This window comes from Scleropages formosus, chromosome 8 (assembly GCF_900964775.1).
Source record: "Scleropages formosus chromosome 8, fSclFor1.1, whole genome shotgun sequence".
Classification (NCBI taxonomy): domain Eukaryota; kingdom Metazoa; phylum Chordata; class Actinopteri; order Osteoglossiformes; family Osteoglossidae; genus Scleropages; species Scleropages formosus.
In genome coordinates, this window is record NC_041813.1 from 26,191,288 (window position 1) to 26,216,400 (window position 25,113).

At 45.0% G+C, this 25,113-nt stretch overlaps 3 protein-coding genes across 7 annotated transcripts in view; 1 reads left to right on the forward strand and 2 right to left on the reverse strand.

Annotated features, from left to right (window-relative positions):
- Positions 1-1,243: 1,243 nt before the first annotated feature.
- On the reverse strand, positions 1,244-3,761 carry mfsd6l (major facilitator superfamily domain containing 6-like). Of its 2 annotated transcripts, none has more exons than XM_018756976.2 (2): positions 3,586-3,761; positions 1,244-3,029 (listed from the first exon to the last, which is right to left on the reverse strand). In XM_018756976.2, the coding sequence occupies exon 2, from the start codon at positions 3,000-3,002 to the stop codon at positions 1,245-1,247; it is 1,758 nt and encodes a 585-aa protein (XP_018612492.2). In that variant the 5' UTR covers positions 3,003-3,029; positions 3,586-3,761; the 3' UTR covers position 1,244. The 2 variants fall into 2 exon arrangements, with proteins under 2 accessions (XP_018612492.2, XP_018612493.2); XM_018756977.2 differs by lacking the exon at positions 3,586-3,761 and adding an exon at positions 3,233-3,491.
- Positions 3,762-5,005: 1,244 nt separating this feature from the next.
- LOC108937162 (phosphoinositide 3-kinase regulatory subunit 6-like) lies at positions 5,006-16,063 on the reverse strand. Of its 4 annotated transcripts, none has more exons than XM_029254058.1 (19): positions 16,017-16,063; positions 13,944-14,084; positions 13,245-13,343; positions 12,446-12,537; positions 12,200-12,268; positions 11,292-11,424; positions 10,832-10,901; positions 10,315-10,498; positions 9,869-10,013; positions 9,551-9,637; positions 8,856-9,279; positions 8,358-8,457; positions 7,904-8,023; positions 7,698-7,808; positions 7,242-7,338; positions 7,080-7,150; positions 6,905-6,995; positions 6,388-6,541; positions 5,006-6,235 (listed from the first exon to the last, which is right to left on the reverse strand). In XM_029254058.1, the coding sequence occupies exons 2-19, from the start codon at positions 13,999-14,001 to the stop codon at positions 6,070-6,072; spliced, it is 2,271 nt and encodes a 756-aa protein (XP_029109891.1). In that variant the 5' UTR covers positions 14,002-14,084; positions 16,017-16,063; the 3' UTR covers positions 5,006-6,069. The 4 variants fall into 4 exon arrangements, with proteins under 4 accessions (XP_029109891.1, XP_018612459.2, XP_018612460.2 ...); XM_018756943.2 differs by having other exon boundaries at positions 7,698-7,805; positions 13,245-13,346; XM_018756944.2 differs by having other exon boundaries at positions 13,245-13,346.
- Positions 16,064-20,738: 4,675 nt separating this feature from the next.
- Positions 20,739-25,113, forward strand: part of LOC108937265 (netrin-1-like) — a 29,716-nt gene continuing 25,341 nt past the window's right edge. Inside the window, exons 1-2 of the mRNA XM_018757076.2 lie at positions 20,739-20,830; positions 21,238-22,319. Coding sequence (XP_018612592.2) covers positions 21,278-22,319 — 1,042 coding nt within the window. The 5' untranslated portion in view covers positions 20,739-20,830; positions 21,238-21,277. The remainder of the gene's footprint in view (positions 20,831-21,237; positions 22,320-25,113) is intronic.

The following is a 25,113-nucleotide window of genomic DNA, read 5'->3' on the forward strand; positions in this document are numbered from 1 at the left end:
GTATTTAAAATCTTGACTCAAATCCTTGGGCTGTTTCAGTTCAATAAAGAGCATGAAGGCTTTCTCAAACCACTGGAGATAAATTCCACATTTAACCAGGCATTTTGTTTTTATTTTACTTCACATTTATCACAGTACATTCTACCAAATAACAGGTACTAAAATATTTAAGACTCAAAAATGTCTGAATTTTTAAATACTGAAAGGCCTGTTCTGTTGGAGAAATAGAGAAAACGGAAAAACCTGGAAAAGGAAAAAACAAATCACACATTTGACAATGCTCAGCTGATTTGTTCAAATATGTACAAAAGTCACAAAACAATGCGAACAATGTAGGGAAGTCCTCCAATTATTGCTCCCTTTAGAGGGGCCCACAGGCCCATAATATTGGTTTTGACTGAAGAAAAGCAAACATTTCACAATGGAGAACTTATCAAAATTGTATTTGGCAGACAGTTTGAAACACAGGCTTGTCCCACCGTGGTTCTCTCCGCTTGATTCGCAGTAAAGAGTGGAGGGGAGTGGGGGACCGAAGGCACCGCAGTAATACGCCAAGGACCGATAAATACCCGGACAGCTAATCCACCACTCGACTGAATTCTTGATTACAAAAAGTCCCATAATTTCCCATGCTTTTTTTTTTTTTTTTTTTTTTAATTATCTTTTTGATTTCTACAGACAACATACAATCATTCAGAACCACACATTCACAGTGCAATTGTTTCAAATGAAGAAACTCTTTGGCACAGACTCTACAATGCTTAATTTGGGCTTTGCATGTCCTGCTTCGTTTCTAGCCCATATTACGAAAATTACACAGCCTACTATAAACTTATTTCTTCAGTGAACACTGTATTGCTCAGTTGTGAAAATCTGAAGGGTCTCAATATTTTAAGCAGCAGTACATTGTTGTACTACATAGCAGTCGATTGCAAAGGAACATCATCTTCCTTGTCAGTGCCCTTTAACCATTGCCCATAATTTGCCAACCAAAACTTTCCTGATAATTCATGCAAACTATTTCAACGCCACCTACTAGGCACAGATATAATTGAACAGCTCTTAGCTATATAACCTTAGCATTAATGTTATGCTAACCAGACTTGCATTTGTAGGTATACAATCCATTCATGTCAAAAAATAAATTATTTTTGGTATAGCGAGATATCCTATAGTGCAAACAAGAGGACGGATGCTCTGTTCAGAGCACAGAATACCACCCTGCTTCACTTAAGTTCCCACAGTCACCAGCTGTTGTTGCCGTCGTCATCCTTCATCGCTTTCACCAACCAGTCTCTGTCCTGGTCAGACTCCGAGTCACTGGCCTCACTGGCATCGGCTGTCAGCAGCCTGGAGTAGTTGATTCTCCTCTGGTATGGGGTGCGAGACTGGAAAAAAGGAAGGCTGACCGCCCAGAGAGCCAGGACAACCGCTGCCCCTCGGAAGAGAGTGGGAACACCTAACCACTGGGCCACCAGCCCTCCCATGAAGCTGCCCAGGCTGGCTCCTAGCCCCGCAGATGCTCCACGAAATACCTCTCGCACCTGCCTCTCCATCCCCGGTGTGGTCACGTCCTCACACTGCTCACGCACCGCCCACCAGAGAGCACCGGCGCTCAAAGCACTCAGTGGCTGGACGGGCAGCACTGACCACGGTGCCCACAGGAAGGAATAGTACAGGCACTGGAGTGCCAGGCACGCCGTGCTCATCCACAGCACCTTACCACGGGTCAGCACCTGGGGTACCCGGCGGCTCAGGAGCCGGAAAGTAAGCTGAGAGAGCAGGGCCAGAGCTAAAGCAAAGCCCATCTGGAGCTCGGTGCTGCCGTTGTCCTGCATCTGCCAGAAGAGGAAGTCGCTCACCATGGACGCAGCCACCCCTGCCAGGAAGGCCGTGGCAGCACACAGCAGTGCCCGAGGCTCCCCGCTCACCAGCTGTAGGGCCTTCAGGGCTTTGCTGGCTGTCTCGCGCTTCCTGTTCCGGTACATGGGCAGAAGCGAGGCTGCGGGCAGGGCTAGCACCATGAAGAGAGCATGCCCGTAGAAGTGGACAACGCTCCGAGGTGCACGGCCGCCAGCGATCAGGCAGCTTAGGCTGCTCACCAGGAGGCCGAGAGAACACGCCCCGACCGCGGCCCCCAGGAGCCCCCATCCCCGCGCCGTCCCATACCGATCGGCGGCATCCACAAAGTCCAGGTACTCGAAAAGTCCATCAGCAGCGGTCCGATCCAGCGGTGCTGCCAGCACCTCCCAGAGGCCCACAGCCATGAGAATCAAGAAGAAGAGCTGATGCTCCGCATCGATAGTCTTGAGGCTCCCCAGGAAATCATATCCCACGTTGTTCTCCAGCGACCCATCTGTCGACCGGAGTCCTCTTCCAGAAGGTGGAGTCTGCGATGTCTTCCAAGCCGAAATGGTGCCTGTTCCTCCAGAGCCACCCTCTGTCTCTGCTTGCACTGTCCGAGAAACCGTGCCATGAGCGTGTGGGTCAGACGTGTAAGTGGTTGCTTTGTTCGGTGAGGTCATAACAGCACCGGAGCTACTGGGTTCACGAGATGTTAGGTTGCTATATAGAGTAGCCAGAGGTGCACTCAGTGTAACGGAGCCAAAAGCGGATGTGCTGTTACCCACATCCTGAGATGGGTCAGCACTCCCCACAAACCCACTACGGGTGATGTTACAGTGGAGAGTCAAGGCCTCCTCGCTGGCTGCGGGGATCAGCAGGATGAGCAGACTGGCCCCCGTGGAACACAGTAGCGATCCCACAAGGACTGCTCGGCGCCGGTCGTAACGCTTGGCGAGGAAGGCGGAGGCAGGACCCCAGACCACGCCGATCAAGTGCTTGGTGCCCATGATGATGCCCACCGTGGAAGCAGTCAGACCCAGGTGCCGGAGGTATAGGGTCAGGAAGGGGAGCAAGCAGGCCCAGGCGCAGCCATGCAGGAGGCGGAAGGTGCTGGCGAGGGCCACGGCCCCCCTGACATCCCACTGAGAGCTCCTCATGGTCCCCCTCCCGCGCCGTCTCTCGACCTATAGGAGCAGAAGCACGGCAATCGGTAGAAAAAGTGCCATACACTGCTAGGTACCATTATTTCGCATGGCTGACGCTTTAATCCAGAGTACCTACGCTAAGTAGACGTGAGAAGTGCAGTGTAATTAACCCCCATCAACAATATTACAGTAGGGAAAAGTGGGGCTTGAGCTGCAATCCTTCAGGATACAAGTCCACGTACCACCTGGGATCCAGTGGAGTGGTCTCACGTGCGGAAGGAGCGCAGAGCATCTTAGCGGAGGCGTGGAACTTAGAGGAGGAAGCCGATAGAAGAGCCCGAATCCAGCGAGTGACAAGAAGAAAAGAGCAGATGACACTGACAGCACTGAAACCGGAAAGCGGCGGCTCGCCACGTGATCGCTCTCAAAAGCGATTCTTCTCATAGCAGGTGGCAAATGAATATGTATCCTGACACACTGAGTGAGTAGGAAAAAAAAAGGCAGGACGGAAAAAACCCTCAAGTTCGTTTTTCAAAGTGAAGCTGCGATGGTGGACGTCTGAACACCTGACACGTCGCATGTCCGACTGACTCACCTCCTGGCTGGTTCAGAACTTCGGAAATTTCACGGGAGACGCGCCGATGTCGCGCCGGTGTGACCGGTTGAACTAGAAGCGTTTCGCGACCTTCCCGTCTCCGCTTCCATAGAGTTCAAGATCCACCTGCCTTCACCTGGGCTCCTTCTCCATTACGGTGACGTCTGAACTCCGCACCAAAAGTTGACTCTGAGCAGCGCCCTCCCTCGAGCAAGCATGGTCACTGCAGGCCGACAGGTTCATCCACGCCCGTGGGGGGGGGGCGGGGGCACCTACAGGGACCGTGAGCACGTTGCTCGCCCCCCTCAGGTGAGAGGACGTACATCGTGAACCACGTGGCACTGTCCGTCCATAGCTTTCGTTTCTACGCGGTGGACGTGGAAAGCTCGAAAAATTAAAAAAAAAAAAAAAAAATTGAATCTATGAAACTGATAATCATCCAAAGAATATTACTATCGCCTTACATTTGTGCTAAAATGAAATACCAGTAAAATACAATAAATTAAACGTTATTGGTGAGATGTAACTTTTCAAACTTTTTATTACCAGCAGGTGGCGCCATTTCGTTCATCACCAAATGGGGCACTTTGAAATGACTGCTGTATGTGGGTTTTTTTGCTTTATCTTGCTAGAGCTTACAGTTCCCTGGTAAGAGGGGATGCAGGAGATCACTACAAGGAAGAAGAAGATGAAGCACTATGAACTGGTGGAACAATGCTACCCAAGAGGCTGCAGAGCAAGTTGTGAGTCCAGGGAAGAGGGCAGTAGAGACTTTCATGCAACATCTCTCTGAGATGTACGTCGCTTTCGAGAAAAAGCATCTGTTAAATGAATAAACGCAAATGTCATGCCCAGGACCTACAGATTGTTGGCTGTCACAGGCAGTCGGGGGGGCGTGGGGCATCAAAAGGGTGGGTTGCTGCAGCGAGAGAGTACTAGATGCCTGTGGATCAAGAGAGGGAGCTGTGGGTGTGTGGGAGCGTGGCCTGAATGCAGGTTGGGGATGGAGCAACCCTGGTCAAGGCACGTGGGTGACAGTGATTGATGCTGAAAGACCCAAAGCACTCAGTGATCCCAGGTTTCATCACTGCTGATGTGCACAGCAAAATGTATAATCATTTCTGGCAATGACGTAGCACTACAATTCGACAACAAGGTCCATATACAGCACAACCATTCATTATAACTGAATGAAAAAGGTAAACAATTTGCTAAAATACAATTGTGTGTTTCAAAACACTGAATTATTCAACAATATTTTCATAGAGGGGGTGTGGTGGTGCAGTGGGTTAGACCGCAGTCCTGCTCTCCAGTGGGTCTGGGGTTCGAGTCCCGCTTGGGGTGCCTTGCTGCGGACTGGCGTCCTGTCCTGGGTGTGTCCCCTTCCCCCTCCGGCCTTACGCCCTCTGTTACCGGGTAGGCTCCGGTTCCCTGCGACCCCGTATGGGACAAGTGGTTCTGAAGATGTATGTGTATTTTCATATACCATCTTCCAGTTAAACTTTAGTAGCAGTATACTTGAATACAGTCATTCATTTAAATACATGAAATACAGCATACACATTTTAATGTTAAATTAACCATAAATATAAAATTAACACACACCATCCATTCATTCATAAAAGACCAGTGTTCATCTTGTGAATATCCTGTACACTTGGCATCAAATTACATTCCATTCCAAGCAGCTTTGGAAGGTATGGCAGTTGTTATATGAAAGAAAATGAGGTCAGTTTGTACACACGCGATATGAGTTGTGATATACTATAAATCATTATATGCCCATGAGAACTTCCTCAATTTCTTTGTTTCGAAGAACACAGGCCAGAGGCTAATAAATCAAGTTCTTCAAGTTGAGTCGGTTGCAGTAGAATATTTCCTTGCTAGATCATGAGTTATCAGATTTCCAGAAGCAGCCAATTTTCCCTCCAGGGGGTGTCGGAGATGAAGATGGCTGTAGTTTCTTATCAGGGTGGGAACTTTGAAATCCGGGAGAGCCTCGGAGTTGCTGCTCTTCCAGATGATGAGGAATCAGTTGAGTTGGTACTGGCAGGTCCCACTAGAGTTGTACTGGTCTCATGCTGCTGGGAAGAGACCCTGGGGCAGACCCAAGACACACAGGTAAGATTCAATCTCTCACCTGGCCAAGAAACACCTGGGGATCCTCAAACAGGAGCTGAAGACTTGGTGGGAAGGAAGGTTTGGGCCTTCCGGCCGAACCTACTGTCACCTCGACACTCACTAAAAGAAGCAAAAGGAAACTGATTGATTGACTGACTGACTGTAGTTTTACACACTGAACACAACATCTAGAAAAACAGCAGCACACAGACTGCAGGATAACTGTGCTGAACTTAAGGGGGGAATGGGCGCACAGCAGACAATGGAGTAGAAACAGGCCTCCTTTCTCCTCTGTCATTGTTCACATCACACAATAGCCACCATCCCTGCCTTTGTCTCATGTCATGCATCCACAACTATGGACTAGCAGATGTTGCCAGCGAAGGTGTTGATTGGCAGAGTCAGGGTTGAATCCTTGTTGTGGATCCTTTTTTTCTCTTTCTTCTCCTTCTCCTGCCCCAGACTAAACTTGGGTTTCTCAATCTTCTCAAGGTTGTATGCAGGATCCACACATGGGGAAATTTCAATGCTGCAGATTTAAAAATATATAAATGAACAAACAAATCAACAGACATTTGATAATACTGTGTCAAGTGCCCTCTTTACCACGGCAGAGTTACTGAATGTGTAGCTGTACGCTGGCCTGAAGGCAGCTGGGAGACCTGCTCACACTGATCTTACCTCTGAACTTTGGTAAACGTCCTGCGCGAATCCTTGTCAAGGCAAACTGTGAACATCCTTTTCTCCAGAGTCCTGATCTTAATACTGCATGTTCTAATGGAGGATTCCAATAAACTTTTTGCATTATCAAAAGTTACTACAAGGCAATCCAAGTCTGCAACAGTCATAAAAACACAAATGACAGAATTACATTTAGCTGACACTTTTCTCCAAAGCAACTTACAGTGCTAAGGTTACAATTTTTCACCCATTTATATAGCTGGGTAATTTTACTGGAGCAATTTAGGGTAAGTACCTTGCTCAAGGGTACTACAACAGGAGGTGGTCATCGCACCTGTGACCTTTAGAGCCAAAGGCAGTAGTTCTAACCACTACGCTACCAGCTGTCCTGAATTACCAATCAATGCGCACAATTTCTACAACAGACATACAGAAATTTCTAATTTTACCCCATGAAAAATTATTCCAATAAAAAATGACATTTTAACATGTTTTTATATTCATATACTGCTTCTACCTTCAGTTTCATTAGAGGGGATGGCACTGATGGATACAGAAGATGTTCTAAGTGAAAACCCAATGTCATCTTCTCTGCTGCTCACAGAGACCTGTATAAAACATTTCATTATTTTAGTACGTAAACTTGAAATAGGCACAGTCAAACTATAGAAAACTAAGGAGAAGCTGAGTACCTTTCTATAACTGACAGAAAGAACTGTTCCACACATTTCCACTGGAGTCTTTTTAGTTCTGAAAGATGCCTCTGGAAGAATAAAGTAGTTAATGGTCAGCACGATATAAAAAATGGCCAGTGGCAGATAGGAACACTGAGGTATTGCTTGAAGATATGGTACCTGTTAGATCAAGCATTTTAAACTGTGCAGAATCTATGCCAAGGTGGCTGAGAAATACTTCATCCACTGACTCCTTGGCTGGGTCTGAGAAGGAGATCTACTCATATGTATAGAAAGAAAACAAATATGGGGAAACAAACATAATAACGATCTGTAACATCTGAATTAATTTCTGGTAACTGCAAAAGTCAAGACTGTTATAAAACATGGAATCAGAGACAACAATAACCATGTTAGTAAGTCCCAAAACACAGTACACATCTATTAATATATCATTCAAATCAATATATAATGGGGAAAGGAGTGGCTGGTTGTTAAGGAGATGCTCTGCTATTGTTCACTTGTGGAACCAAAATTCACTCTAGAAAAGGCACCAGGATGGTCTGCAAACCAAACAATGTCATGTAAATACAACAATCTGTTCTACCACCCAAGACAGACAGGAGGACTAGTTACCTTGACAGAGTAGATGGTGAAGTGGACTGGATAAACCCCTGTACGAGTATAGTAGGCGATAATGTCTGGTAGGAAGGAATGGGACTTCACGGTCCTGCTAGTGTTTAGCTGCTGAAATAACATACAAACTGTTCCTTGCTGTCACCATGGAAACCGAGTTCACCAGTATACTACCCTCCAAACTACAAGTACACAGGAATCCTCACCATTTTTGCCATCTTGGGAATCATGTGTCCCAGGCTGATGATGTTACATTCATACCACGGATCCACTTTTGCCAGATAGGAGGCCAAAGTCATGTGTCTGTTTACTACCAGTTCATTTTCCTAAGGCAGAAAATGCATAAGACACACAACAGGTTACAACATTTTCCCCAAAGATTTCACTAGATTGCACGTTCAAATGAAACAGGAAAGGTGGCAGCAACTGTACTCTTGGCTTATATGTATATGTTTGTGTTCTTTATAACCTATATATAGTGGGTATATAAATGCGCATGTAGTGAAAGTGATTGCAGTCTTGGCTACTCTGTACACTCAGATGGCACTATGACTACATAGGATGAATAATTTTAGATACCTAACCTTTACTGCCTGACCATAAGGAGGCATCAACACTGACAAGATAAGAATCTAGGCTGTAATGAAGGTCACGACTCACCTCTGTAACAGGTGCCATGCTGGGTTCTTGAGTGACAGGGATGTAATAGAACTCCATGTTCACCTTTGCAGTCAGACAAAGATGCCTGGCCTCCCTCTGCCTGCAAACCAAACCATACTTATTAAACACACTAAACTCTTGCTGTCTGAATATAGTCCTTCATCTTTTAAAAGGAATTCCAAATAGATACTGCGCATTTAGTATAGGTATCACAAAAAAAAAACACAGTATCAATGTAATGTATACACAGAATATTAGTGCACAGCTACAACACAGAGCAATTTAAAAAGCTGTGTTTTCTACTGCTGCATTTCAAACTGAATACTTTTCTGAAGGGTGAAACAACAGTATATCTCCTGGGATGGGAAGTGGTTATAAAACCATTACAAAACAGATTATAAAATCAGGGCTATAACTGCTGTGCTGCTAGATGCAAGGGGTAATCCAGCTTCCAGCTACTGTAAGATGAATTGCCTTCAACAAAGAAGGGACAAAAACCTGAGAGAGTAGTAGGCCTTAGCAAGCCTCCCCGTAGACCGATCATCGCCCATCACCAGGATGCGAGCTGTAAAAGGACGTTCTTCCTTTGGGAGGGTGTTGCCAACACCCCTCAGTATTCTCATCAGCCCAGTATTGACCCCCTTCTCTTCTAGGGCAGTCTTCATCAGGGTCAACCGGTCAGACAGAGAGGGTTTCCTCTTCTGGCAGTTTCTCCGGGACAGAAATGGCCGCTGTTGTAGCCTCAACGATGAATCTGCAGGCATGCTAACTGGAAGGTCCCCCTCAATGCCGCTGTCTCTGGAAAGGATGGATTGATGGGGTGTCGCAAAGTGGGCCATATCAAGGTCCTTCTCAGCTGGCTCCTGGCTAATGCAGTTTTGCTCAGTGGAATTTGTGCAAATTAATTTTTCTATTGCTGACCCTGTTGAGACAAACATGCACATCTTCACCCTCTGGTAAGGAAACACTTTAGTAAACAATGCAAAGACAAATGTCATATTTCAGCACAAGCCTGCACAAACACTGGATGTGTGTATCTGTGAAAGAGAGCATAGGCGAGTTGAAGTGTGATTCTTTCAGATCTCTCATTAAGCCTGTACCCCACACTTTGGCCTGCTGTGCAATCTCTATTCTTGTCTCCATAAAATAAATAGCTTGGGATGGTCACGTATGCCACGTTTTACCCTACTCACACAGCTCACTCTCAGTCCTCCACAGCTTGAAGGTTATTACTGGGTTGGGCAGGCTACAGCTACTGCAGGGGATGCAGGGATCTGGATCTGAGCAGGAGAATAAACAGTTAAAACTTTAAAAATCAAGAAGGAACATAGTACATGGCTATCAGACACAAAAAACTATGTGCGAATTTGCACAAAATTAGGTTGCTTATTGCCTAATAAACCAATATTATGACCATGAGGTAACCCATAGAAGGACAGGCTAGACTGTCAAACAATCATATGTTTGGAAGGAAAGTTGGTCATCAGTCCATCAGTGCCCCATCAGCACACCTTGCTTTGCAGCTGCAAGAATATCAGAGTAGAGCTGCTGCAATGTAGTGTGATAGGTGCTGGGATCAGTTTCAGTCCCTCCTGTGTGCTCAGTTAGAGTGGCCACAACCTTATGGAAGTACAGCTCCACATTGCAGCCGGGCTCCTGTCATACAGCAAATTCACAGTCAGCAGGCCAGCAGACATCAGCAAAAAAAATCCCTGGGCCCAGAGTAACCAAAGCTGTGAGTCAGCACTGTTTTTCAACATCTGTACTGAGCTCTTGGTCTGTGAGTAAATAACAATACTGGAAATCAACCTGATTTTACTTTAGTTTTACTTTGTCTCAAAGGCTTCCAACTGTGCAGTTGGGTATTAGACACACTTAGTGTTACATCTCAAAATGCAACGGGGCCATTTCAAAAATCCGATGTGCCAGGCAAACTCATGACATCTGAAGCACTGACCCGCAGAGCCTGCTGTAGCGAGGCTGCCTGGCAGGACTGCCCCAGCACAGCCTGCAGGGTGTGCTGCACCACTGCACACATGTGGTTCTTCTGCCTCTGAGCTGTGCCCGCCAGCTCTACATCTGCTTCCACACCAGCGGCCAGGTGGTCTGAGAACACAGCAGGGTCTGCAAACACAAACAGCCTGCAAGACGAGGCACAGTCAGCCCAAAACCTCTGGTAGAGATGACCTAATTCTTTATCCTTTACATATAAGTCCTTAACAGACATTTATAGCTCTTTTCACTTCCTTGTTGGTTTACAAACTCCGTGTCTGTCGTCACATGTACCTGCAACGCTCCTTTTCATTCTCATACCAAACTCCTTTAGTCAGAGCATATAACAGGTGAAACAGGATACCCAGCATCAAAGCAGAGGGGAACCCTCTGGGGTCGAATTACACAGCTGGTGAATGAGGAAAACAACAAATCCAGTGCTCTCAAAGAGCACCAATTTCTTGTTTTTACTCAACACTCACATTTCCTGGAAGGGAAAGCTGTCATTCCGCAGGCTTTGCTCAGCAATAACTTTCCTCTGGTACAGGGCACCTGGGGGGGGAAGAGGAAAAAAAATCAGTTGTGCACAAAACAATACTTGAATGCAGCACTACACACCCATATTAAAAGGAAAACATTTGAAGTATGGAATATGCGCATTTAAACTAGTTGTTCGGCTTTTGTACAAGCTTTTTAAATGATGCCCTCGTTTACATCAGATGTATGTAGAGGGGGGAGGGGACTGCCTTACGGCAAGCAAATACTCTATTTCAGTTCCATGTGCAGGAAATTTAGACTCCCTTCTTCAACCATTGAATACCACCCCCTAACCACTAAGTACATGTGCACGATGATGGCTGGGGGCAAACAGCAGCATAACTTTCTGACTGGAGCAGGAGGAAGCAGTTGTTTTAATGTTGTGTAAGAGCTAAAGCACAGTACCTGGTGTGGCCTGTTCCATCTTCAACTGCGTGGCATAGGCAAGGGCTATCGTGCAGTAAGGATGGGGTAATGTCAGCAGATGCCGGCACAGCTCGTAGGCCCTCTGAAGCAGCTCCTTAGGAATGCAAGTTGACTGCAATGCGCAACAAAAAAAACCAGCAATCTCAACTACGCCCATGTACATGCATAGGGTAGACTTTCTGCTCTGAGTTACAGCACCGGAAACAGGAATGGCCGAAACATTGCTCCAAGCATGAATCAGACAAAAAGGAATCTTAAAAATTATGAATGACGATACACACACACACACACACACACACACACACACACACATTTTCAGAACCGCTCGTCCCTCACAGGAAACCGGAGCCTACCCGGCAACACAGGGCGTAAGGGGACACACCCAGGACGGGACGCCAGTCCGTCACAAGGTACCCCGAGCGGGACTTGAACCCCAGACCCACCGGAGAGCAGGACTGCGGTCCAACCCACTGCGCCACCGCACCCCCTGAATGACGATATTCAATGAGAAAAACAAAATTTGGCACGTGCAAAAGTTTGGGCACCCTGTCAGTCAGTACTTAGTCACACCCCCTTTGGTAGCGATGACTGCCTCCAAACGTTTCTTGCAGCCAGCTCTTCATTTACAATCTGCTACAATCAGCAAATGCATAGTAATTGCAGAAATACTGCATGTTTAAGTTTGTTACCTAAAAGGGTTGTGTTAACTTCTTTTCACTTGGAAAATAAACAAAACTTGTAACTTGACTGGGGGGCCCAAACATATGCACACAACTGTACACTCTAAACAACATTCAAATATATGAAAACATATGAAAACAGATTATTGATAAATTAGTTTCTCTTAGGGGCAATTCTTTCTCGCTTTTATAACTATGTTATCTTACCTGGATAACAGCATACATGAGGGTGTGGAGAAGTGGGACAATGTAGGTTTTACAGTTTGACCTCCCAGCCTGTAAGATGGAGAAGAAAAAAAAAAAAAAAAAAAAAACACTCAGCATGCTCACTCTGCTTTACAAGGCATGAAACGCAAGCCACGAAGCTCTATGCAAGCTCAGGTGAGTGGAAACCCACACTTCCCTTATTCTTCACAGCCTGCAACAAGTAACAATTCATGCTTTACTACTTACCTTCTCCAGCTCCTTCAGAACAATTTTTACCAAGAGGACAGAATGCAATGAGTTGTCTTGGACCTTTTTGTGCAGCGTCCATCTCAGCATTCCTTGAATAGAAACAAGCAGTACTATTTAGAGAAATAAATGATCACCTCTCATATATAGTATGCATAACTCAGTCTATATCAGATGGTATGTTACTGTTTCATCCGGTGGGTCTCAGCTTTGTGTTTAATGGTGACATATCCAGGAAATGAAAAACAAACTCACAGTTTCTATATTGAGCCACAAAGAAAGCCAAACACTTCATTCAAACATTTCAGTGGTTTGCCGTCGATGTGATGCGTAACCATAAAGCCGACGAATTTTTACATTTCAAGATACCTGATCAAATATCTTAGGCTCTATGTAATGAACCTAATATTTTGTCATAATTATTTGACTAAGACTGCATCAGTAAACTTTGTATCCTATAAAAAAAACACTATGTCAAGGAAACAGGTATTTTACGAGTTAGAAATATTAGTCTGCAGCAGAAGTTGAAGCAGAGTGCTGGTTGTACTTCAGTTTTCGCTAGGTGTCCAGAGGCCCCCAACTAGGACATCTTAGACTGAACACAGGAGATAACAGGGCAGGTAGAGCGCGTCAAGAGCAGAATACACAAAACATGAAGGTTTGCAGAATTTACTACATAATGCTACACTGATGGATTAGTTGAAGATGCTGAAAGTGGAAATTCTACTTTCTCAAACTTCATTTTGAAATTTAACTTGTGGGCAAATTTAACTTGCTAAAAATGTCTGTGTGATGGTACCTTTGCTGTGAGACACAATGGAGGTGGAGGTGCCCAACTCTCGGAGGACAGCCAGAAGGCTGCGGTAAATATCTGACTCGACAACAGCAACCCTCCCATCTGCTGTCGGAGGGAATGCAGAACTGTTACCATACTACAAACATCACAGTATGCAGCACACCGAGCAACATCAGCAAGCAGCCTGAACTTCCTATTCCAACATCACTCTCTGCTACGACTGCAGTCATCCTAGATTCTTCATTGCAGCCACTAGTAAACATTATAAGAGAGTAAGTCAAAAAGTATCTGCAATATTAAAAATCTGGCTACATGCAAATTATTGTAGATACTTTCTGACTTACTCTCGCAAACAACAGTCCACAAAGTGATACAGTAATGTACTTAGAAAATACGTCTGGAGCGTTTACAAGACAAAAGTGAACATAACTGCTATCCGCTTGATATTCAGTGACAGTTTCTCCAAAAACAAACTTTCCGCTATGGTTAAGTTAATCTGAAAGTGCAATGTGTACCATCCTTTCTGATAAACTCTGTACGTAATAAATTAATTGATAATAAAATTGCTCTCATCTATCCATCTGGTGTTTGTACTGTGTTGCTTTGTGTTTAAATAAAATCTCAATTTGCAGTTGCGTTGCCTTGTCCTGGGGACTGGCCTTGAGGCATTGTCCTTGGCATGCTTGTAAGAGGTACGTGTACCTGTGGATTCCGCACCGGGGCTGCTGCCAGAGATATCCCAGGGAGCATTAGCAGTCATGTTTCACACGCATGCTGGTGCCAGGGCCCCAAATTAGCTTACATGCTTCACTTCACATGACCACGGTGGACTGGTCTAGTGCACTATGGAGGAAGAGACATCGAGAAACGCATAAATGGCGATGCCAAATATAAACACATTGGATATAAATACATCTGTCTGGTTTGCCTTTACTAATGGCAGACATTTTTCTCACAGACAAACCTTTAAAGTGCAAGTATGAAAGATAACATGACTTAACTAGAACTTCTATATCTTTCTATATCAGAAAACACTCAGATGAATGTTGTGGCACGTTCCTATAATCAAGATTAAGGTCTCACTTCCCTGATGTCAGCCTTCTAGTGATACATTAGTAACATCCCCCCTAAAGTAAGGCAGCAGTCTCAGGCTGAACGTACAGTGACTGACTCTGCGTTGAGGTTCACCTCGAACCGGGGCCTACAAAAAGTATCAGCAATAAGGAGAGGCAGCACTAGAACAAAAATAGGTGTATAAAATATAACCAAAAACAGGTGAGGTTGAGGTCTTTAATCAAAAGGTCTTCTTTTGCAAAACTGACTTGTTTTTCTGCCTTTCACTGTTTATTTTTCAAAAGGTAACCATGGTAATGCTCAACTCGATCTGAAGGTAGAAGTGCTGTGAAGAAAAAACTCAGACATTAAGCACAATGGTGTTCAGGATTAAGTACGAGATGTATGGTCACGTTGTGTTTATGCGCCCATGGCTGAACAGTTGTGTCATTGTTTCTGACATGATGAAGTTTGCTGCCAGATGTAGTGCTGAATTAAAAGTGCAGTGAGGTGTGAACTGCAGAACAGTTTGGGAAAGAGCACAACTGCCCCCAGCTGCTGCGATCAATCGTTGGGTCCACACGAAAAAGTGAGTAGAACGGCTAAACAAGCAGACTTGCGACCAAATTTTAGTGATTTAATTGCTTGGACTACGTATACGACTCACGCATGTATCCATTATTCTAATTACGGTGCTGCAAAAGTCAGTTTACAAAGACTCTTCTGGGGCTTGAACCTGCAAAACCTGTAGCGACACATCCAGCTCAAATCACCTTATTCTCAGAGAGCTTCAAGTGTCCTACTTGTTGTCACCCGCAAGGAAACACACTGGTTGTGCTCGGGTGTTTGGGTGTTCATTAAGCCAGATGACCTCAGCAGAACATGCTGCTGAATACGTGGACCATGTCAGTCAGGTTGCCAGTCATCAGCAGTGGGATTCCTCCCACTCTACTCTGATGTTACCCATGAGCTGCTGGAGGACAGCAGAGCACCTGGCTGACAGTGAATTCTTGTCAGGAGATGGCAAGAAAAGAAAAGAAAAGGAAAGGAAAGGAAAGGAAAGGAAAAAAAAGAAAAGAACGATATTTAACGGCTTAAGTGCGACCTCATTAACGCAAAACGTCGAGTAACTCCTGCGGAGGGATACATTAAAAAAAACGGCGGAACTGCGCACATCGCTCGTGAAGAGAGCGCGTTGCGGCCGCCGCAGAACTTACCAGTCGGACCGAGAGAACCGTGCTGCTTGTGATGCGACGGCGGACACCTGTCGGGCCCCTCTGACGGCTGACTTCCTCCTCGCGTGCTACAGTTATTTATTTATTTTTTTTACGTGTATTCACCAAACGCTAAGAGGGACGCACATCTTTTCAAGGAAAACCCGCTATTTTACTAAATCTTAACCACATCGTTGTTATACATCTCCTGTTATATCACCCATATGATAAGTACAGAACGGAACAAGGAGCTGCGGTGATATGAGGTCACTTACAAACAGTAATGCTGGCTGCGCTTGAAGTTGAACTTGATGGACGCCCCCCTGACAGAGCAACTTTACGGTAACTATCACAAGCGTGAAGTATTAACTTCACACAGAACACAGCGGTCTCATTAAAACATTACATATCATAGAAACATACGTATTTTAATATGGTTCGGGGGCGTAAAAGAAATCCACAGACTTTAGAACAACGCCGACATGTTGGCAAGAGCGGTTGAACGTACCTCTCGGAGCGCGCGCACGTCCCTCTCCTCGCGCTCCTCAGCAGTCGTCGACTCGGCACAGTCCTCACGCCCCGCCCACGTGCGCTGCGCTCGCGGCCCCTTTGCCTTCCGCCCAGTCCGCGGCACCGCGCTCGTGTGCGGCGCTGCTCTTGCTGCATTTCACGGGCCTCCGAGTGACAGGATGGTACGCTCGCCAGCTGCGCGTGTTTTAAAAGCCACTGCGCGTCTCAGAACAAACCCGGGACACGAGAGTCATATTATTTCGGCAGGTAGTTGAGGATAATCGGTGGACGATCATGGATTTGGTGGATATTGTATAACTTAACCAGTGTCGTTACAGCTTTTTTTCGCTTATCGAGTGGGTGACAAATGTAAGCGGTAGCACTAACTAATAATAAATAGTAGCATACAGAGTAATCGGGTTCGCTTGGACATTACACCGCCTCCGGTGACGCCTCTGTACCGTGGCAAACACTAACACATTCTTATAATATGGAATCAAAATGAGGAACTGATAGCCGGCAGTTTTACGTTTACACGCGATCCTTTTTCATCACACTTTTCCTTACTTATATAGCTTCTCATATAGATTTCAGCAAAAGCAGTACATGTATTGTGTGAAATTCAGTAGTGGATTACCATGGAATGTCCTTGTCTTGGTAAATCCGAGGTTTGAACACATTAAAATAATGCAGGCGATGCACGAAAGGATGCTGGGTGTAAGTGTAGGCTACACGATGACAGCTTCGCCCCTTGTTCACCTTCACACTTCCTTTGTACTCAGTCAAGCAACACCCTACATGCAATATAACACTTTCTGCTGCACAGTTTACAGATGACTGAGAATGAAAAATGCAACACCTTGCACTTTGTATCAGTCCCTATTTTTCCTCATCTGGGCTTTTCCTAATAGGCTGCAGAAAGAGAAAAGGATTATTTACCTATTTAATTTATGAAGGAAGACAACTACTATTTAACTATAGGGTCCATGCAGCAGTGTTAAGATGAGCAATGTATAATAAAATATCTTTGACTCAGCAGTCAACAAGGACTGCAGATCTGCCAGCCCATAAGCATATATTAAGTCAGATTTGGAAAACAGATTTTCAATTTTTACATAGTGTTTTGATAAGTTGATTCCTTTATATTAACTTTTCCCTCCTACACATGATCTAAAGGCAATTATCAGAAAAAAAAACACCAACAGAAAATGGGGCTGAAGCTGGCATTTGACCCAACACAACCTCTGTTTGGAGCTCTTATTGTGAAGGTTCGGTTACTTTGCTCGCAGTTTCATAAAAATCCATTTTATTCCACTTTATACCTGTTTATACAGCTAGATATTTTACAGTTTCAACTAAGATAAAGAACTTTTCTCAAGAGTACTTTCTGGGACTTTGTGATCCAGCGCCCTTCAGGTTACAAGGCTACATCCGTGAACACTACAGTATCTCCCCACACATCTGCCTCCATCCACATGACTTTAAACACTCTAGACACTGTTTCGATTTAGTAACCAAACCAGGAAGAGTGGGGCAAAAAATTAAACACAGATTTTTACCACTCAAGGGAATTTCCTTAGGGGGACTTCACTAATTATTTACTTCTATGTTTAACTCTGTGTTTGTCGTATAAGAATGACTAATACTTATTTTTCTGTAACTGTGAAGCCACAAACAGGATTCTGAACTGTCAAGGTGTCAGAACAGTGTCCGATTAGAAGACACACAACATGATACTTTAAGGTCGTGTCACGTCAACAACCGCTTGTCCTTAGCGGGGTCGCGGTGAGCCGGAGCCTACCTGGCAACACAGGGCGCAAGGCCGAAGGGGGAGGGGACACACCCAGGATGGGACGCCGGTCCATCGCAAGGCACAATCGGCAGCGCTTGAGACCCGCCACACAGTAGGCACCGGCCAAACCCGCTGTCCCCCCGTCCTATACTTTAAAAGTGTTTTTTCCTTTTTATGGAGAAAAAACTAAGAAATAAATAAATACATAGAACATGCAAAATTATATAAATCAAAAAGCAAAGAATATAATTACTAATCATTACATTTATAAATTCATAGATAACAACATGTAAAGATACCCGGGCATTCAACTATATACCGTACTTTTAACTACACCTATGGATGCTGTGACTTAACCATTACATTCTTGTGCATTCCTGGCTAGTTAATAATGTGTGTTAGTAATTTGTTGTACACCTTGCATGTATTTCTTAAAGGATTGTGAGCAGAGAACAGGAAACTGGACATTATTATTATCGCCCACATTTCAAGAAGCAAATCAGCCACACTAGGAGGCAGATGTGGAATATGGACCATACTTTAAAAACACTGTGTAAGTATATTATATATAGTATATTTCAACAGAGGGGGGCGAGGTGGTGCAGTGGGTTGGGCTGGGTCCTTCTCTTTGGTGGGTCTGGGGTTCGAGTCCCGCTTGGGGTGCCTTGCGATGGACTGGCGTCCCGTCCTGGGTGTGTCCCCTCCCCCTCCAGCCTTACGCCCTGAGTTGCCGGGTTAGGCTCTGGTTCCCCACGACCCCGTATGGGACAAGCGGTTCAGAAAATGTGTGTGTGTGTGTGTGTGTGTATTTCAACAGGTTTCTGTCTGTATAATAATATACAGACAAAAACAGTCAGTTGAATAAAGATCAGTGCCAACACTGAAGCTGTGAGAGATTTTAAGGGGCTGTAGACTAACATTTTACTGGGTGTGTACTGTTACTTTTCTCTGTAAAACAGACATGTGGCGTGATGGCACAGTGAATAATGGTGCTGTCTCACAGCGCCTGGGTGGTGTGAGAGAATGTGAGTTCAATCCATGCTTAGTCTGTGTGGGGTTTGCATGTTCTCCCTGTGTCTGCTTGGGTTTCCTCTGGATGCTCTGGTTTCCTCCCACACTCCAAAGACATGCTATTGAGGTTCCCCCATAGTGTGCGAGTGCCAGAGTGTGTGTGTTCCACTGATATATGTATGAGTGACCCAGTGTATATAGCAGTGTAAGTCACCGCGGTGAAAAAGGTGCGTGGGCTGAAAACACTCCTTAGTGTTCTTTAGAGAAAAGCGTCTGCTAAATAAATAAATGTAAACATGCGGTAGGAAACATTGCGAGGCTGGAGAAATAAAAAGTAAAGTTCAGTTAGATACAGGCTCACCCTTTAGGGGGCGCTATAGGATCACTTTCCTTGGCCATAAAGCGGCACTTTATATGTTAACAAAGTACCTCGCTGATAGTGAAAACCTTTTCGAACTACATCTGAATTTCATTCGAGTCTGCTTGGCGAAAATCATATTGTAATTGCTGAAGTGTAGATACATATTCTTGAATACATAATTTCTGCCTGTATTTGCATTCGCATTGCTGCTTGCTTTGTCTACTGTTTAATTTTCACAAAGCTTTAAATTGTAAGACAATGCAATGCCAATGGTACTTAAGTATTACTGAAATAAAGATAAATGAATGTACCGCATAACTGAAAAGTGTGAGGCGGGAAAACTCCTCAGAATTATTATTTTTAACCAAAATCATAATTACAGTGATGTGGGTTGAAGTCAGGCTTACTTGCAGCGTGTAAAGGTCCATGGGGCTACACGTGCTGCAGTGATTTGTATTCATACATAGAAGAACATTTCGCTTGGAATAAAATACACAATTAAAGTGGCCTTTTCACGAAAAGGGGACCTGGACAAATAGAGAATTTTGAACTGGAGTTTGACGTTTCAGCCCCAGCTGGTTTCCCTGAATAAAATTTATCCCATATTGAGCTCTGGGTTCAGTTTCCTGAGCGTTTGCACTCAGCGTAAATAAACAATAAAAACAATGTTCCACTCACACATGAAACATTAAAAAAAAAAAAAAACGCGCAAATATAACTTTTGCCTGATGTTATTGCGTTAGACGTGCCTCACTTTGCTTCTGGGTGCGATGAATAATGACAATGTAGAAAGCGGGTAAAAACAAATTGAACGAATATTATAAATTATATATTTGAATCTTCAAGGACCATGCTACTTTTGTCACTATTTTACTGCCAATCCCCAACCCATACTCTAATAATACACAATTCCTATTATCACTCAAAGTCCTGGACTGAGGAAAAAAGTGCTGCCGGTTATTACGGCTAATATTTTCGACATTTCAGCGAAACCCTCTTTATTACTTATTTCTCTGACACCTTGGTCCAAGGCAACTTGTCACACAATCAGTGTGATAGAAAGAACTTTGCAGTGATTCGCACACTCATCTAGGAGAGTTTCTTACTCTCTGTGGACTCGGGGTAAGTAAGTACCGCTTGGGTTCAAGGACGGATGGACAGCAGGAATGGGATTCGAACCAAGCGGGGCCGCTGGATTGTAAAGCAGCAGGGCAGAGCGCTGAAGTAGCCGCTGTACTTCCCGCTACAGGAGTTTATCAGTCGCTCGCAATTATTGATAAGCTACCAGTGCATGTCCTCATCGGGCCTTTCTCCCTTCTGGCTGTCACTCTCGGTGACCTCAAGGGCGTCCGCGACTTGACTGGCTCTCCTGGTTCTGCGGAGGTAGTGATCTCTACGAGGAGGTGGAAAAAGAGACGGCGGCGGGGGGGGGGGGGGGGGTCGAATGTGAGCGCAGCTGGGAGGCTACATCGCCGTTAATAGTGCTTTAGAATAAGGGCTCGGAGAAACAAACAGGAACAAAGTGGGCTACACGCTCGGGAAAGAAGAGAGTGCATCCTGACATCTTAAACGACCAAAGTTACACTTTACCGCCAGGCAGACCTCTCACTTCGAGTACACTGCCATATGCGGACGTATTTTTTACCTCGTAAGGACATTTAATCATTCGCGTAATGCTTGCGCGTTGAACATATTTACCCGAGTATGCATTGCGACATAAATGATCAGATTTAATGTAGCATCATCTAAGTCTGTAAATGATGTCGTAAAGGTTCTTGGATCTTGTTTTATGTTTCCGCTGATTTGTTTATAATAATGTCGAGTCGATTATTTTCTGATTTTGTCGTATTTGTATTACATACCTACTACTGGACCGGGGCACTAGTAAATTCAAGTTTTCTGCTGTTTACTTTGTAATTTTGCGGATTGATTCTCTGCTTTTTTTTTTTGTTTTTTTTTTGTTAACGATACTGTTCTCCGCACACATGGCAGATACATACACAAATCATGAAGCATACACACCTTTCTTTTCTTCTTCGCCCTTCTGTATTTCAGCACAAGAAGAAGAACGAGTGAGTGAAGCGAGCGGACTGCCATGATCATCATGTCTAGGATCCTCGAACCCTGGCTCACCTTGGTGGCCGTGTCCCTGATGGTCGAACTCGAAGGAGCGATCGGCGCCTACGCCGGGATGATGAGCGTGTTCGCCGCGCAGACCACCCCGCCGGACCCCTGTTACGACGAGCACGGCAACCCGCGGAGGTGCATCCCCGACTTCGTCAACTCCGCGTTCGGCAAAGAAGTGCGCGTGTCGAGCACCTGCGGGACGCCCGCCGCCAAGTACTGCGTGGTGGTGACGGAGAAAGCCGGCGAGGAGAGGAGCAGGAGCTGTCACACGTGCGACGCCTCGGACCCCAAGAAGTCGCACCCTCCGGCGTACCTAACGGACCTGAACAACCCGCACAACCTCACCTGCTGGCAGTCGGAAAACTACATGCAGTACCCGCAGAACGTCACCTTGACGTTGTCCCTGGGCAAGAAGTTCGAAGTGACCTACGTGAGCCTCCAGTTCTGCTCGCCGCGCCCCGAGTCAATGGCCATCTACAAGTCCATGGACTACGGCAAGTCGTGGGTCCCCTTCCAGTTCTACTCGACGCAGTGTAAGAAGATGTACAACAAGGCCAACAAGGCAGCGATCACGAAGCAGAACGAGCAAGAAGCCGTGTGCACGGACTCTCACACTGAAATGCACCCCCTGTCCGGGGGTCTGATCGCGTTCAGCACCTTGGACGGCCGACCCTCGGCGCACGACTTCGACAACTCGCCCGTACTGCAGGACTGGGTCACGGCCACCGATATAAAGGTGATATTCAGTCGGCTGCACACTTTCGGGGACGAGAACGAAGACGACTCGGAGCTGGCGCGAGAATCTTACTTCTATGCCGTTTCAGACCTGCAGGTGGGCGGGCGCTGCAAGTGCAACGGCCACGCGTCCAGGTGCGTTAAAGACCGCGAGGGGAACCTGGTGTGCGAATGCAAGCACAACACCGCGGGGCCCGAGTGCGACAGATGCAAACCTTTCCATTACGATCGGCCCTGGCAGCGCGCGACCGCACGGGAAGCGAACGAATGCGTCGGTAAGTTCTGACGGCCTCCTCGGTGGGCCGGTCGCTCGGTGGGTCCAGGTTCGCCGCGCGGACCGTCGGGACGGACGGGCTGCAGTGAGAGGAGAGGAGAGGAGATCCTCTGAAACAGTCTGAGGGACCCGCGCGGCCGTCACGCTGCTGCGGCAAATTCAAAAACGTTGCGCTTCGCTTCTCTGCCTACAGGTCTGCTGTGTGCCGTCTTTTTTTCCCCACACATGATGATTTTCAACTTTGAGTCTGATTGATTCGTCATGGCATAATTATATCATGTAATAAGTTGTTTATGACTGTGTGTCCGTTAACGTGATTTTTTTAAGATGCGATGAAGGAAAGCAACTCTCTCGCTCCTTTGTTTGGAATATATAACAACATTTCGTTGGCAAAATAACTTTTGGTGGCGGCATTTGTATATACTGTAACTGTACGGCATCCACTTTGCAGTTCGGTGGTTTTGCACACCCCGCTCTCCCCACACGTGTTTTCTACACGCATGATCTCTGTCACACTTGACTTGTTGCGCTCTTTTTTTTGTCTCGGACACCTGAGCTGCAGGTGTAGCCCGTTCAGGTAGCGCTGCGCGGGGCGGCGCGTGTTGCTGAAAAACTTCACATCATCATGATGATCATCAATAACTAACACTAAAACGTTTCCGTTCATTGCGCGCTTGTGAAGAGACAACCGCAAACAGTATATAAAACAAACAGTTGATCTTGTTTATAGCAAGCTAGTTTTTGTCGGACGTGCTTAAGTCTTAAGTTACTAAAAAACCAGTACGTCCCTTGTAAAACTAAGCCAAATATTAATCAATGTCATATTAATACAGCAACAGCAAATATTACGTTATAGGAAACGACTTCACGTTTCAAACTGTATTTATATAAATTGTGAATCCAGGGAAAAAGTCACAATAAAAGCCATAATTATTCAAGAATCATTTCAAAAGTAAAGTGGCTCGATTTCATGTTTAATCAAAATAATTATTTCATAATAACACATTTGGAGAAGACTTAATTGACGCGTTATTAACTGGATATGAACCCAGATATTAATTTATGGCAGCACGCGCAGCTGTTTGGGTGCCTCACGAGACAGCTCTCATTTTTAACATGTAAAACTGCTGTATTTCTCATGTACGAGTTCTCAGAAAGCATTTCGGCGTTTCTCCCAAATTCCTCATGAACGACATGGAAGGAAGAGGCTCACAGATAAAAGTTCTGCGCTAATACAGTATTTGTGTGGAAATCATATTACAGTAAAACAGCGTTAATAATATGGGACATCTACCCAGAATTAATCATGTTGGAAAACAACACAGAATTTCTCCTACTAAAACTGTCCAGTTACTACAAACATTACTGTGTATAGATACAGGAATTACAATATGACATTATAGTAACAACAATATACTGTATATGCTGCAGTTTATTAATGTAACAGTATTTTTGCTTCACTATTTTCACATAAATGGGCCAGTATTCTAAATGCAAATAGAAATCAAAAATCAGAAGTCACAGAAACAAATAGGCTCATGAGCTTGAATTTTTAAATACCAAAAGAGAACATCTACAATATCTTACATTATTAGCAAACTGAATGTTATAATATGTTTATAATCGATAAAATATTTTTTTATAATACAGAGTAGACCCCCTGTATTATGTTCTGGAGGATAGTTAGATCAGCACAGGATGCTCATCTACAATGAATAACGTATCTCCCTCCAGTAATTTGACTTTCTTGCCGTTATTTTATTGGCCCCCGGGTGTGTGGCTTGGAAGTGTTTCTGACGATCTTATCAGCTTCAGAGAGACGAGAAAGGCGGCGGGTGGAGATAAGGTTCGTGCCCAATCGAGGCCCATGGATGCAATTAAAAAACGGCCGAGCGCACAGAAAGCAGACCGGAGAGAGAACAGCCCCGTACCAGTGTTCAGAGTAACACTTGTACACCGCACAGCTCAAATTCAAGAGTTTCAAATTTTGTTTCATCCAGCCTCATCATCACTTAGCAGAGCCACCGACAGGTCATGTTGGAAGGATGTTATAGAGCCTAATTTTTAGTAGGTTAAAACAGTTTTTTTTTTCTTTTAATTATTTGTAGGGCTGTCTGTATTTTGGTCTACAGCTCGTCATCTGAGACACGTTGAAAGCAAATTTCTATCTCACTTACTGTGCACTGAACAGTAACCTGCTCAGAGTGTTGTATTCTTTGGCCCCTGTTTTCAGTGTATGTTGTTAAATGTAAAAATGACGCCTTCTTTGTGGAAACTCAAAGGCTCGAAGGAAGGGGAGGAAGGAGACCCGCGCCCTAATGTTCATGTAGGACGTTCCCCTATTTCAGCATAATTTAATAACTGCCCCCTTTTTCATGCCGCCGTGAAATCCAGAACAACTATGCTTATTTTAAACATACAAGAGGCATTTTCAGTATACAACACGTATACTTCTACCTTATTCTTGCACGTTTTCTTAGTCACGGAAACAGTTACATTTTAAAAAAGCCAGTTATGAAAATTTTTTTAAACAGAGGAGTGTGAAAATCATGAGTCTTGCTGCAATAAACAGTGACATTTTCTCCATAAAGATAAGTCCTCTTGAATAACATGACAGCTAAATGTGTTTCATTCGTCAACGCAGAAGAAATTAAGGGATTTCGCCAGAAATTCCGGCCGCAAAGAAACACCTGTCGAACAGAATCTGTGTTATTACTGTATTATCGGCTTCGGCTTCTCTGACGAACTTGCTCTTTGACCTTTTTTATGGGTCTGGACGCAGAAATATTCAAAAC